Genomic DNA, 14,409 nt, shown 5'->3' with positions numbered 1-14,409 from the left:
TTGTAGTTTTAGCACTGCTTTATTTTCCTGGTGGTACTGGGGATTGAATCCAGGGGTACACTACCACTATTCTACAACCCCAATCCTACTTATATATTTACCTATTTATTTATTCATTTAAAATTAAAAAAAATTTTTTTTAAACTTTGAAGCAATGTCTAAGTTGCCCAGGTGGGACTCAAACTTGAAATCCTTCAGTGCTGAGATGGCAGGTGTATACCACCATACCTGGCTAGTACTTGTATTCTTCATAGTTCTAGAAAACTATGAAAGAAATGCTGTTTATGATTATTTCACTAATGATATAAGACCCTTTATGAACTACATCTGGACTGAAGCCAGTTGCAAAAGAAGTACTAAATATCAGGGTGATCAGTCCAAAGTATTAGGGCAGCTTACATAGAGGAGCACGTTCAGGATAGACTGGAAGAAGAGGTCACCTAGAGCATATCTCCAATGCGGGGGGGTCAGCATGTGTATTAGAAATTCAAGGAGTTTGGCTAGGCACAGAAACATTACTCTGGCCTGGGCTAGTTTCTACATTAAATAACATAGTTGATCTTTCAGTACTTCAACCAAGGTACTACACAAGCTGGTCAGTGTCAAAAAATGCCCAAGGCCCCAGCTTAGGCTCAAGTGACTCGAGGCACAATCAGTCATTCAGGGGTCATACAGGGTCATATCCTGGTCAAAGCCTGCAGGAAGAGCTTCCCAGGCCAGACAGGAGACTCTGTCTCCATGTGGGAGGGACTAAATCCAGGTGTGGACAAACCTACACCTGGGCATGTGTTGTCCATACAGGGTCTCCTCAGTCCTACAGATGCTATCAACACCCTTAGCTTTGGCCCAAGCGTGGCTGCAGACTTATCTGCCTATCATTACAAAAATGATGAGTAAACAAATTACTCATCAACGAATATGTGAACCAGTGGGTTTAGTCAGTGACTATTTAGCAGTCAGTTTCAAGTATTTAGACCTCAGCAGGAATCCAATCATGCAATCAGTAGCCAAACTCAAATGAGGCTTGACTAGTATTTGAAGGATATCCCAGAAGGAAAAATACACAAGATTCCAGTAATAGAAATCTGTCTTCAGTTCTCAGTGAATGCTGTGCTTCCAGCCTGTCAGATTCTGATTGAGACAGTTGTGATGGATGGTTCAGTGTGAACACACACTGGAGATGAGGCAGTAAGTTCCTCCTGCCATGTGTTGAGTGACAGGCAGATCACACATGCTCTTCAGGGCAAAAGACCAGCTGGATTCACCTTTCCCTTGATGGGCACATGGAGTATGACCTTTCAAAGCATTCCTGAGATCTTAAAAGACACCTAAAACACTTTCTGCACTTTCAAGACCTTCTCTGATATTGATAATTTAGGCAGTTCTAAGCATTGAGACACTAAGCTGATGTGGGATCTCTGGGTGGAATAGCTTAACTGCTGATGTGTCAATAGGAGCATTGCTAACAACACAAATACAGCAGGTACGCTATAATGGAGTTTGCCCTACTACCTACAATTGTTCTTGTCTTCCCAGGAAGAAACAAAGGTGGCTCTAAGTAGAATAGGCACACCGGTAGAGCATGGCAGCTAGCAAGGATACAACAAGAGAGTGCCCTAACAGCCCAGTGCCACTAGGGTGCCCAAAGAGGGCGGGCCTGGGAAGAGCAATTCTCAGAGCAGCATGTAGACAGGAACAGAGATGGCCTTGCCAGCCTGATGGGCATAACCATCCTACCAGTAGAGGATACATGCTGCTTCTTCTGTTAAACCTTTCAGAAAAGCTGGGAATCTGGATCAGAGATTCTTTCTCACATTTGGATATAGTAAAACAAAGATTTCTGAGGGTAGAGAAGCATCGTGTTATTCCAGCTACTCAGGAGGCTAAGGGAGGACTGAAATTTCAAGGCCAGCCTGGCAACTTAAGAGACCCTGTGTCAAAAATAAAAAGGGCTGGGGAAGTATCTCAGTTGTAAATACTTGACTAGGATACACTACTCTGAATTGAATTCACACTATGGAAAAACAAAGTAAACATCTATGAGTTCCATATGCTAGTACTAGTTATGCCAAGGCCAAGCCGAGTGACTTAAACCAGTGACCTTGCCCACTGGGATCTTATTTTCGAGTCTGAAAATATGTGTACTTCCAGATCTTCTAGGAATAGAGGTCAAAGACCTTCCTTGAGGTGAAAAGTGCAGCACTCCCTATCAGTACTGTTCATGGTATTGTTGGACAGAAGTGGCAGGAAGTGCATGAGCAGGAAGTGGGAGAACTGCCTCTAAAAGACTGTGCAGAGATGTCATGTTGGGTGCACTGTGTGTGACTATCTGTGCATGCCATGCAGAACTTAATACCTCCCTCTTCAAAACACAGGCTGATCTTCCACATTTGGCCAGTTTTAGGGATTTTGTGGACAGTCCCTATCCACACACTTCAGCTTTAAACCCTCCACTTCTAAGTGCTTTTGCTTTAGTTAACAAGTCTCATCAACGAAGAAGCTCCCTAAATAGCAAATTCAATAGAAAACTGAAGGGTTTTTTAAAAAATAAATTGGTAAAGCTTAAGCTTGAAACTTTGGATTTGAAATATGATTTTCCTCAGGTCAAGTCACATCAAGCAGTGGTTCCTTACACATTACAGCAATGCTGACCTCACACCCTACTCCAGAAGAGCAGACTATGCAGCCAGGACCAGCTTTCCACATTCTAGCCAGTCCTGTGACAAACAGAAAGCACCACAAAGATTTGGAGTTTATACAGAAATTTTAATTGTAAACAACTTGAAGGCAGCCGTGTTGATGTGTGGCAGGAGACAGTGGAAGACAGGAATGTCTGCCAGCTGCACCCTCCCACTCAGTATTCCTCTCCTTCTTCAGCCTCTGCTTCCATGGAATCCACACCCACCTCTTCATAATCCTTCTCCAGTGCTGCCAGGTCCTCCCTGGCCTCAGAGAACTCCCCTTCCTCCATGCCTTCTCCTACGTACCAGTGCACAAAGGCCCGCTTGGCATACATGAGATCGAACTTGTGGTCCAGGTGTGCCCAGGCCTCAGCGATGGCAGTGGTGTTGCTGAGCATGCACACAGCCCTCTGCACCTTGGCCAGGTCTCCCCCTGGGACCACAGTGGGGGGCTGGTAGTTAATGCCCACCTGCCAGAGAAGGAAAATATACAGTGATAATTATACTGGCTTCATAAATGACAGTTTATTGAAACAATGCTCTGTAAAAACTGGTACCAGACTTTTTTGCTTTATCTATCAACATTTGATATCTTTTGACCTGATAATCTCACTTCCTGATGATTCACCCACACAAGAGCATGAATAAATATGTCTATGTAGATTTTTTTACAATGGCAAAACAGGAAATATGTTTGTCATAGGGAACAATTTAAAAATGTTACACATCCAAACCTTAAAACACATGAAAAGGAATGAGAACCCTGTCCTGGTACATAAGCATGTCCAAACTATGTTGCATTAGTAAAAAGAAAAGTGAGTTAGATTCTATACACTTATGTGTAAAGAATCCTACCCAGTAATACACCTTAAAACCTTGGACTTGGACAGATAGGGGAACATTGTGCTGGCACTGAAGGAGGATAAGTATCTGGGAATGTGCTGAGGCAGTGACCCTTCCCTGCACTGATGAGCAGATGGTAGTTAGCACTTAGGCACAAAGCCAGACTCCAGAGGAGTTGGTGGGGTAGGAAGATGGGCACAGGGGTTTCACTCTGCTCAAGGGGTGTCCTCCTACAACTTTAAGCCCAGGCCAACCAGCTTGTTGAAGTGGCAGTGCTACTAGTTTCCTGTTCTGTGGGGCCACCTGTGTGCAGCGAGCTGGGTCTACTACTACTTATAGAAAAGGAACATGCACCTTTGGCTGCATCTACAGGGCTTCTGTTAACCAAAATCATCGGCACAAGAGGCATCAAACACACTGAATACACACAGAACACCCTTCAAAGGACAAAAATGCTCAGGGGAAGAGGAAGAGGGCTTTGGCCTCCTCACTTTTAATCCCACACTTTTCAGCCTTCCACACTGTTTTAATCCCACAGACCAGCCTCCATACTGGCTCATGGAACTCAGCTAGAGGAAGAAATTTAGGCAAGGCACAGCACCTTTCACAGTACCTGTCACCTGAGGCTGTCTTGGATGTCTTCTCCTTCCAAAAGTCTTACTGGCTTAAGAAAAAGTTCCTCTGCTCAATTCTTGATAACTGAACACAGAATGGAAGGTTTCAACTACCTATAATCACTAAAAAAGGCCTGAAATATCTCCTATGTAAAATTTAATATATATTTCCAGCTTGGAGAAACCTGTTGTAGATCTTGCCTTTTTCTGCGAGTTACTTTAAGTGTAGCAACTTAAAAAAATTCTTTTACACACAGCCTGTGCCAGGGCGGTTTTGTAAAGTGCATCTGATGGAGTTCAACAAGTTATGTCTAACAGCCAAGCTGTGGCCACTCAGTGTATACATAGTCTAGTGACTCTTTTCATGTCGTTTTCAATCTAGAATGTCCTTGGAACTTGCAAATCCCCAAATCTTAGGAACTCATCAGAGCTTACAACTGTGGGGTCTACAGCTTTAGTGTACAGGGAAAACCACTGTGGTCACGGGTTAATAAACTAGAGGTCAAAAAGTTGTAGAACATAGGTATAGTGAGGCATTTAGCCTAATGATGACAATAGGTCCTACAGCCTGACATCCTATGATTTGGCCTCCAAGTACATGGTACTTTTCCCTTGGTAGATATTTCATGGTAACTTTAAACACAGGGGGCCACTTAATTTTCAATATGAAATTTTGTGTGTGAGGCCGAGGTTCTAGTCCAGTTTGGAGAAAGAAGAGAGATCTTTCTTTTGGCTCACAGTCAATACTAAGCTACACATTTCAAATACTGTAAAGTATGTAGCAGAAAAATTCCCCTGTGAGATACTGAAAGTTAGGCTCTGACACAGTTTGATAAAGTTAGAATGTAAAATTATATTTACAAAAATACAAGTGTTGCCTAAAATTTAGTGATATCAGGTGACTGAAGTCATGAAAAGTCTAAAACTCATCATTTCTACCACACATAAAGGTATCACAGAACCTAACAAATGTCTTAAGCAATAAGCAGAGTAATAGGGGTGTGAAACCAGATCTACAGTCAGAACATTTCTGAATTCTCACATTATCACTTGCTGCTGAAGATGCTTTAGACAAAGAAAGGTGTCTCAGGCTTACTCTACTTTTTTTCGATTTTTTATAGAACTCAGAATTGAATGCAAGGCCCACACAATGCTAGGCAAGCACTCTACTGATGAGCTATATAGCCCCAGCCTTGTTGTCTTCTAAAATATCAGATATTGGGATTATTACTCTCATGAACTTTAAAAGGTGGCAATAAAAGAATATATATAATGTATTTGGTAAAGTACAGAACACATAGCAAATTATTATTATATGTATTCTCCTTGCTGCCTAACTAACATGAAAAATGGCAGTCTCCCCACAGGATGTGGCTCCTCAAGGGTACCATGATTCTGCAACGCTGACAAATACAACAACTAGCTATCACTCAGTCCTACCTTAAATCCAGTTGGGCACCAATCCACAAACTGGATGGTACGTTTGGTCTTGATGGTGGCGATGGCAGCATTGACATCTTTTGGGACCACATCCCCCCTGTACAACATGCAGCAGGCCATGTACTTGCCATGGCGAGGGTCACACTTGACCATCTGATTGGCTGGCTCAAAGCAAGCATTGGTGATCTCAGCCACGGACAGCTGCTCATGGTAGGCCTTCTCAGCAGAGATGACTGGAGCGTAAGTGGCCAGGGGGAAGTGGATGCGGGGGTATGGTACCAGGTTGGTCTGGAATTCTGTCAAGTCCACATTCAGAGCCCCATCAAAACGCAGGGAGGCAGTGATGGAGGACACGATCTGGCCAACCAGACGATTGAGATTGGTGTATGTGGGGCGTTCAATGTCCAGGTTGCGTCGACAGATGTCATAGATAGCTTCATTGTCCACCATGAAGGCACAGTCAGAGTGTTCCAGGGTTGTGTGGGTAGTCAGGACGGAATTGTAGGGCTCCACCACAGATGTGGAAACCTGAGGGGCTGGGTAAATAGCAAATTCCAGCTTGGACTTCTTGCTGTAGTCTACTGAGAGCCGTTCCATGAGCAGAGATGCAAACCCAGAGCCAGTGCCACCCCCAAAGCTGTGGAAGATGAGGAAGCCTTGCAGTCCTGTGCACAGATCTGCCTGTTGAAAAATCAGGTGACATGAGCCCTTGCCTGCAGAAATCACACCATCAATCTCTAACAAGCCAGGCTCACTTCTTTCTGTCTTTGCAGGTTGATATGGACTCAAATCATCCACAATGAACATACATTACTCTTAGAAGCAAAAGACAGCAGACAGTAAAGATCTAGGGGTGCATCACCAACAGACACTAAACATTAACACCATACTGACTCAGTTGGACCCTTGATTATTGTATAAGATTTGCCAAAATGATGACCTTCATAGCCCAAAGCCTACCCCCTTCCATACAGAACAACATCCACATGAAGCCTTCTCAGTGCTCTTACCAGTTTGCGGATCCGGTCCAGAACCAGATCCACAATCTCCTTGCCAATGGTGTAGTGGCCTCTGGCATAATTATTGGCTGCATCTTCCTTCCCTGTGATCAACTGCTCTGGGTGGAACAGCTGCCTGTAGGTCCCCGTGCGCACTTCATCTACAAAGAGACCAGGTGTGCAGTGTGTATTTTAGGTTTACTGTACTCACTATGAGTACACACTTGGGAATGGTTTTACTCTACAAAGCATAGTGTTCATGGAATGTCAACACTATCTCTTATTTTTAAAAAGTATCTCTGAAAACCACAAATACATTTGATGGCTCTAGGAAGGTAAAATCAAATTTTGGTACAAACAGCAGGTTCAGTTCCTACTGAAGAGAAAAAACCTCTCATGCTCACACAAGTGATTCTACAGGTATATATTTCTTTCCTACCTGTTGCTAAATCAAAGTAAGTAATTTAAAACTCCCTCACAAACTGGCCAGTAACCATGTCAGCATGCCTTCAGCAGTACACTCCCATCAGAGGACCCTATGGCCTGGGTCTCATAGGCTGTAAAGTGACATTCTGTCATCTACTGGGGGCACTGAAAGGTATTCTCTCTTTCTCATCTTGTGTTGAAACTACTTTGGGCTTATAATCTTGGGAAGTCAAATAAATGTTCTATACTTACTTTTCCATGTCTACAGGCAGGTAAAAAATCTTGTGAACCAATGTGAGAATCTCCATGGTATTATGAAATTCAAAGAGACCATGTGGGGCTAAACTAAGACTCTATCACCCCCTCAAGGTAGGCCACTATTTGGGCCTCAGCACATACCAACAACAGTGGGCTCCAGGTCCACAAACACTGCTCTGGGCACATGCTTGCCAGCGCCAGTCTCACTGAAGAATGTGTTGAATGAGTCGTCCCCACCGCCAATGGTTTTGTCACTTGGCATCTGACCATCAGGCTGAATTCCATGTTCAAGACAGTACAGTTCCCAGCAGGCATTGCCAATCTGGACACCTGCTTGCCCCACGTGGATAGAGATACACTCACGCTGCAAACCAGACCATAAACATGAAACCCATTCATTTTCAAGGCAATTGAAATTATATAAAATGTAAATGTGATTTGATGTCATAAATCAGTATTTTGGTTTTTAAAGGTTTTCTCAGACATACTATCCCATCAATTCCCCCCATCATTTTATATCAGAACACCCGCTTAAGCAACATGAACAGAAACATACTTAATTATGAATAGGAATAGGGTCACTACAAATTCATCCTCCAAGCAATCAATTAAAAAGATTGCAAAATAAGCAGTCAAGAGATTCTGCTTCTACCCCAGGATCAGATTTAATATTCTTCCTTAAGCAATGGCTTGAAAACTCTGACAAAATTATGAAATAACAGTTTTCAGTTAAAAGGTAGCAAAAGACAGTGATTCATCAGAAGAGAGAAACAAAATATACTCAGTGATCAACCAAGATCTACCCAGATGCCTGGGGAGTTTCCAGGCTATCAATAAGAGAAAAGAAAGACAAAGACCCAGGATCTCCCTGGATTGGAAAGACAAGCTAGTGTAAGTGATGTTGATGCAGGTAGAGGTCATGAGACACAGCAGACAAGAGAGCAGCAGCACAGAAAGAGCTCTGTGCAAGTGAGCAGAGTTAACCTGAGTCTACAGCTAAGTCCTGTTCAGCACATGTGGCCAGTGATAGAGCTTCTGCAGACAGGGAGGGCAGGCAAGGTAATCCCTGCAGTTAACCAAGGGCAGGAAACAACTAGTGTTCCCAACCAGTCACGGGTGGTAAGCCCTCCTGACTCACAAAGCACTGAAGACAGTCCTTAGTAGTGGGGCCAACTGAGATCTATACTACAGGCTGCTCTGAACCCTCATAAAAGCAAGTTTCTAAAGGATAAAATTGTTTCCTGGTATATTAATTACATTCCAGAAAAATGCCCCAAAATATCTAAAGGAATATCCCCAAAATATAAAACCCAATACTCTAAAATTCATAATTTCTGGTATCCAATGTAAACCCCTCAGGTATTAAAAAGAAAGAGGGATCTGTAATTTCAGTACTGAGAGGCAGAAGTAGGACAAAAGTTCAAGACCAGCCTGGGTAACTTAGCCCCTGGTTTCAAAATAAAACATAAAAAACTGGGCTGAGGATATAGGTCAGTAGGAAGGCCTCAGTACCAACAAAACAAAGAAAGAAAAACTGTGACAGTAATGAAGAAAAAAGCCACCAATAAATACTAACCTAGAAATGATATACAAGGTGTGATTAAAGATCAAAACATATGGTGAATGTTTAAATTTTTTAACGTGTTACAGTAAAAGACAGATTGCCATTAATCTTTCTGAAACACACCTCTAGTTTTAAACACACTTATCCCATCATTCTTATCACTTTCTGAAGCAGTTCTGGAAGTCCTCTTTACTAAGTGTCTTTAACTGTAGTGTCCTGGCTGCCTGGATGTCATGAACAGACCATTCAAAACATTTACATTTTATGGTCAATTTGACTTTGGGGGAAGAGCCAAAAGTCACACTGCTATGACAGATCCAGTGAATAAGGTAGATGACACACTGTAATGTTTTTATTTGACAAAAATTGCCTTAAACATTTCAGGATACAGAGGCAGCCAGGACAGCAGAGTTAAAAATATTCAGGAGAAAAGACTTCCAGAACTGCTTTAGGAAGTAGTATGAACAATGGGACAAGTATGTTTGAAGTGTGGTGGGAAATTCTGAAGGGGACTAATGGCAGTGTGTCTTTTCCTGTAATAAATTTCTTTTCAATTTAACCATCATATTTTTCAATTATACTTCCTAAGTGGTATAACTAGTGAACTAGAACATGAAAATAAGGTATATATTCACATTTTCAGGAGAGTGGAAGAAAAAATGAGTTTAAGAGATATGTCTAATAATAAAATGCAGCTATTTTTCATTTAATTGTCTGAAAAATATAATGAATGGGATTAATAGCATATTGCACATTGAAGAAAAGAAAAAGAATGAACTGAAATGATGAAAAGTTGTAGAAAAAGAGTGGTGGTGACAATTACACAGGATACCTACTTAAGGCCACCTAACTGTACACCTGAAAATGTCTAAAACAGACTATTTTTACCACATACATTTTACCTACTTGTTTGTTTATTTATTGTACCGGAGATTCAACCCAACACTAGGCAAGTGCTCTACCACTTTGTTACACCCCTTTATTTTTTCTTTAGAACCCTTTCTAATTTTCAGAGATGAGGTCTTACTAGGTTGTCCAAACTGGCCTCAAACTTGTGATTCTCCTGACTCAACCAACCTCCTGGCCCCAGAACTGGGCCAGTGTTGATGATGTATGCCTATAACCCAAGGTACCCCAGAGGCTAAAGACAAAAGGACTGGGGATGTTGCTGCATGCAAAGGTCATGGGGTCAATCCCCACATAAGAAAAACATCTAAGCTTAATTCCAAGCTCTGCCAATAAGAAACGCTTCAGAACCAATTTTTACAGAGGGAGAATGCCAAAGTAGGCTGAATAGAGTCATATAGAATAGAGTCATATGCTTTTTATAAAACCTGGAAGCTACTAAACTTTATAAACTTTAGCTATATCCCCAGTCCTTTTTTAAAATTTTGTTTTGAGACAGGGTCTTGCTGTTCTCAAGCTGGTCCATAATGCGTAGGCTCAAGGGATGCTCCTGTGTCAGCCTCCTGAGTAGTCTGAACTATGAGAGCACACAGCAGGACTTTCTTCTACAATGGAAAGGCAAGTTGCAAGAGTGTATATTGTGAAGTCCTGCCAAAAAAAGCTCTGCCGGGCACTCTTCTGATGAATGCCTACTATCTAGACTATATAAACAACTAAAAGAAATTAAGACTTCCAAAACCAAATAACCCAATACAAAATAAGCAAAATGAAACAAACAGGCAATCTCAAAATAAAGCAGCACATATGGCCAATATGTACATGAAAAAACATTCAACATGTTTAGTCATTAGGGAAATTCAGTCAAAAGACACAGATTCCACCTTACCCCAGAAAGAACAGTTATCATCAAGATCAGAAAAAACACATGCTAGTGTGGATGCGGGACAAACAGAAGCCTTCTACACTGCTGGAAGGAATGCAAACTAGTGAAACCATTATAGAAAATAGTACGGAGATTCTGCAAAAAACTAAAAACAGCAATTCCATTTGACCCAGTTACACCACTCCTGGATATTTTCCTGAGAGCGTTAAAAACGCTATTATAGAGATATATACACACCCTTATTTACAGCACAGCAAGTCACAATTGCCAAACTACGGAAGCTGACTAAATACCCAGAAAAGATGAACTGGTAAATGAAATGTGACATATTTTACACAATGGCGCAATAGTTGGCCGTAAAAAAGGGTACATCTGAGTCATTCATAAAAAAATATATGGAACTAAGTCAGAGGCAGAAGGGTAACTGACACATGTTTTCTCCTGCGTGAGACATGCAAAATACAATTAAAAAGAAGGACAGCAGGGAACGGGGAGAGACTTCTCAGAGTCGGGGCCCCAGGCTGGTTCCCCACAGCCTCGCTACCATCCCTGGCCCGCTCTGGGTCCCCCAGTCCCTGCCAGCTGGCCCGAGGTCCCAGCCAGGCCAGCGAAGGACTCACCATGACGACTTCCCGGTCCACACGCAGCCGCCGGATCCTCTTTGTCTGACCCTGCAGCCCAACTGCTTCCAACCGCCTGCGGCTCACGCCCTACAGCTCGCCACCTCGCAGTATGCTGCGTCTTGATTGGTCACCACCCGTGCGACTTCCATTGGCTCCAACAGCTTGAGGGCGGGCTCCACACTGACGTTTCAGTCGTGATTGGCTGTATTTGTCTGGCCTAGAGAGCCTTCTGATTGGTCATCATTTTGGGCGGGAAGTGTGGCGCAGAAGAGCCTTCCCTTGCTACGCTGCTGGTAGGAGAGGGAGCTGGGCCGAGAACCATCCCTTCTTTGGAGACAGCGACACATTACTGTTGCTTAAACCACCATGTTAGAAGAGCTGCTAACCGTGAAAGGTCTTTGAAGGCGTAAACCCTTGGAAATACATGTAAGGGCTCCTGGGAAGCCTGTTACCTGTGCTGTTATTACCACTGGCTGGAAACTATGTTAAGTTCCTAAGTAACCTGACTCTTGATTTCGGGACGCCGATCCGAAGCACTAGTGCTGAAAGGATGAATTCTCGCTTCTAAGACATTTAGAAGCCTCTGAGTGGAAGCTCCCAAAGGAGGACTTAAAAAGCGTTTCAGCCAGCGGAAGGATGGATGAAGGGGGCCGTGCAGGCACCAGGACACAGAGCACTGAGGGCTGGATGGTTCTCAGGGTGTGTGGATCGTGGGAAAGACAGCGATACCGGAAGTTCAGTCAGACTGAAATGACCGTTGAGAATCAAGGAGTTTGGCTTTTTTGCGTGAGTGGAAGCTGGACAGCAGCAGTTACAAGTTAGACGCAGGAGACCCTATTAATGGTCACTACAGGAGGCCAAGCGATTACCCCTGCAGGCACACGGGCCTTAGTGAAAGGACAGGTAGGATTGCCATGGTTTCTGGAGAGGAAGCTGATGCCCTCAGTTCACTTCCCCCCAAACCCACAAGATCTGATTCCCTTTCCCCCACCGTACTTGCTTCAGGTCTTTGGAAGATTATTATTGTTGTTGTTGTTGTTGTTGGGTCTTTGGAAGATTATTATTATTGTTGTTGTTGTTGTTGAGTCTTTGGAAGATTATTATTATTATTATCATTTTGAGACAGGGTCTTGCTTTGAAGTTCTGGCTGTCCCAGAACTAACTGTCTAGACCAGGCTAGCCTTGAACTCACAGTGATCCTCCTGCCTCTGCCTCCCGAGTGCGGTGATTACAGGCGTGCACCACCACGACCAGCTGAGAGGTTCTATATTTATTCTTGTAGGAGTGACAAAATTCCTCTTCCATCCTCAGAGTCTTAGCTGTGCCTAAAAATTAAACTGATGGTCAAATTAACACAAGTAAAGCATGTAAGTTTGTTTAATGCTCATTTTCCTGGGAGAGTAGCCCTCATAAAGAAATGAAGTCCTAAAAGAAGCAGTTAGACTCAATCACTTTCATAATAATCCGTGGTTTCACTTTCCACAGTTTCAGTTCTCTCTGGTCCAGTGTAGTCTAAAAATGTTACATAGAAAATTCCGTAAAGAAGCAATTCAGGAAAGAATGAATCTAAGCATATTGGCCATTATCTTACAGAAATAAGTGAGAATAGGTAGTGAAAATAGGTCAGTCTAGTTAAGCATTTGGTCTCATTGCGGGAGGTGATGTTATAGGCAGACTTCCCTCTAGGGTGGGCCTCTATACAGTGTGAAAAAAAAGGGTATTTAATGAAACGCATTTTTATGAAAACAGGAAAAGCAAAAGTTAGTGGTTAGGGAGATAATGAACCCAGTTTTGAATCCATAGGACAGTCGCTTGAGAAGGATTTGAGTTGAAGCATTTTTAGTTGGAGTTTAGGCAGGGTCTGATAATGTTGATAAACTTTCTACTTTGTAATTTGAATGTCTCTGGTGATTTCATTGGGTGTTTTGGTGAACTTTTCAAATGTCTTACCTAGTGTCAGGCATGAACGATGTCTATACTTGATCTGTTAGGATGATTTCTCTGAAGTTTATGTCCAGTTGTTCAATTTTACCTTGTTAGGACTTCAGAGAATCAGAAATCTTGTTTTTACGTTTGTTTTTGTTCTTTTGAAAGAGATCTTCTATGTTTCCCAGGCCGATCTCAAACTCTTGGGTTCAAGCGATTGTTCCCCTTCAGCCTCCCAAGTATCTGGGTCTGTAAGTGTGAATCATTGTGCCTAGCTAGTAGTTTTAAGTTTCTTGTTCTGTTCTCTTACTTTTTGTAGTTCTAGGATCAAACCTACACCACAGAAAAACTACCATTAAACTATATCCCTAGCCATATAGTATTAGTTTTTAGTAATTCCAAGTCAGAAAGGTGGAAGAAAACTTGGAAATACTAATTATTGAAAAAATACACAATAGTTCAAGAGCCAGTTTACAAAAAGGAAAAAAAGTTAAAGTCAATGAAATGGCACTGTTTGCCATCTAATATTGATGTATTATATACAGCTTTCATTAAAACAAATTATCCACATACTCATCTCCCTTTTCATCAAAAATAATCAATGTAAGACGAATTTGTTTGTAAAACAAGTTTGTTTCACTAAATCTGGCACAGTAAGAATAGTGATTGATCATATAGTCTCTATTTTATTTCTACTTTGTTGAACAGAAATAATAAGGAATCTTGGGTTAGAAATTAGCATCTATCTAAAAGCTAAGAAGCCAAGCTAAAAACTTCACATGGACGCTTCAAATTTAATACTTGTAGGTTAGGTGTTTTCTCTTTTTGCTGTCCCCAGAATACTATAAATTTCCTAAGCCAGCAAGGAAGTGACATTCCTTATTTTTCTGTAAAGCCAGGGGCCTTTTAAACCACACACCAGGCCAACTTTTCCAAGAGGGCTTTATAGGCACTGAGTTCTGGGCTAAGTATAGTTCAGTGATAGAACATTTATCTAACAAGCACGAAGCTGCGGGTTTGATGCACAGCACACACACACGTGTGTGTATACACACACACACACACACACAGACAAAAACAAGGGAACAAAAAAACTTTGGCTCCATAAAGTCAGCCTTGTTTCCTTCAAGTTGGCTGGTCATATCTGAAAGTATGACATTTTAGTCAATGCCCTGGTAATGTAACTAATGTTTACAGTTAAGTTGTGCTACAAGGAAAACAAATTCTTACTAAACCAACCATATTGC

General features: G+C 42.1%; 1 protein-coding gene across 1 annotated transcript; it reads right to left on the bottom strand.

The window, feature by feature from the left end:
- Positions 1–2,745: 2,745 nt before the first annotated feature.
- LOC101697674 (tubulin alpha-3 chain) lies at positions 2,746–11,406 on the bottom strand. The gene is made up of 5 exons (XM_087187763.1): positions 11,234–11,406; positions 7,402–7,624; positions 6,589–6,737; positions 5,579–6,259; positions 2,746–3,151 (listed from the first exon to the last, which is right to left on the bottom strand). The coding sequence occupies exons 1-5, from the start codon at positions 11,234–11,236 to the stop codon at positions 2,855–2,857; spliced, it is 1,353 nt and encodes a 450-aa protein (XP_087043889.1). The 5' UTR covers positions 11,237–11,406; the 3' UTR covers positions 2,746–2,854.
- Between the last annotated feature and the right edge of the window lie 3,003 nt (positions 11,407–14,409).

The sequence above is a fragment of the Heterocephalus glaber genome, unplaced genomic scaffold (assembly GCF_053883595.1).
Source record: "Heterocephalus glaber isolate CG9 unplaced genomic scaffold, H.glaber_assembly_v1.0 deba00000281, whole genome shotgun sequence".
NCBI classification, from domain to species: Eukaryota; Metazoa; Chordata; class Mammalia; order Rodentia; family Bathyergidae; genus Heterocephalus; species Heterocephalus glaber.
Note: the sequence above shows the minus strand (reverse complement) of the source record. Positions and strands in the feature narration are given on the sequence as shown.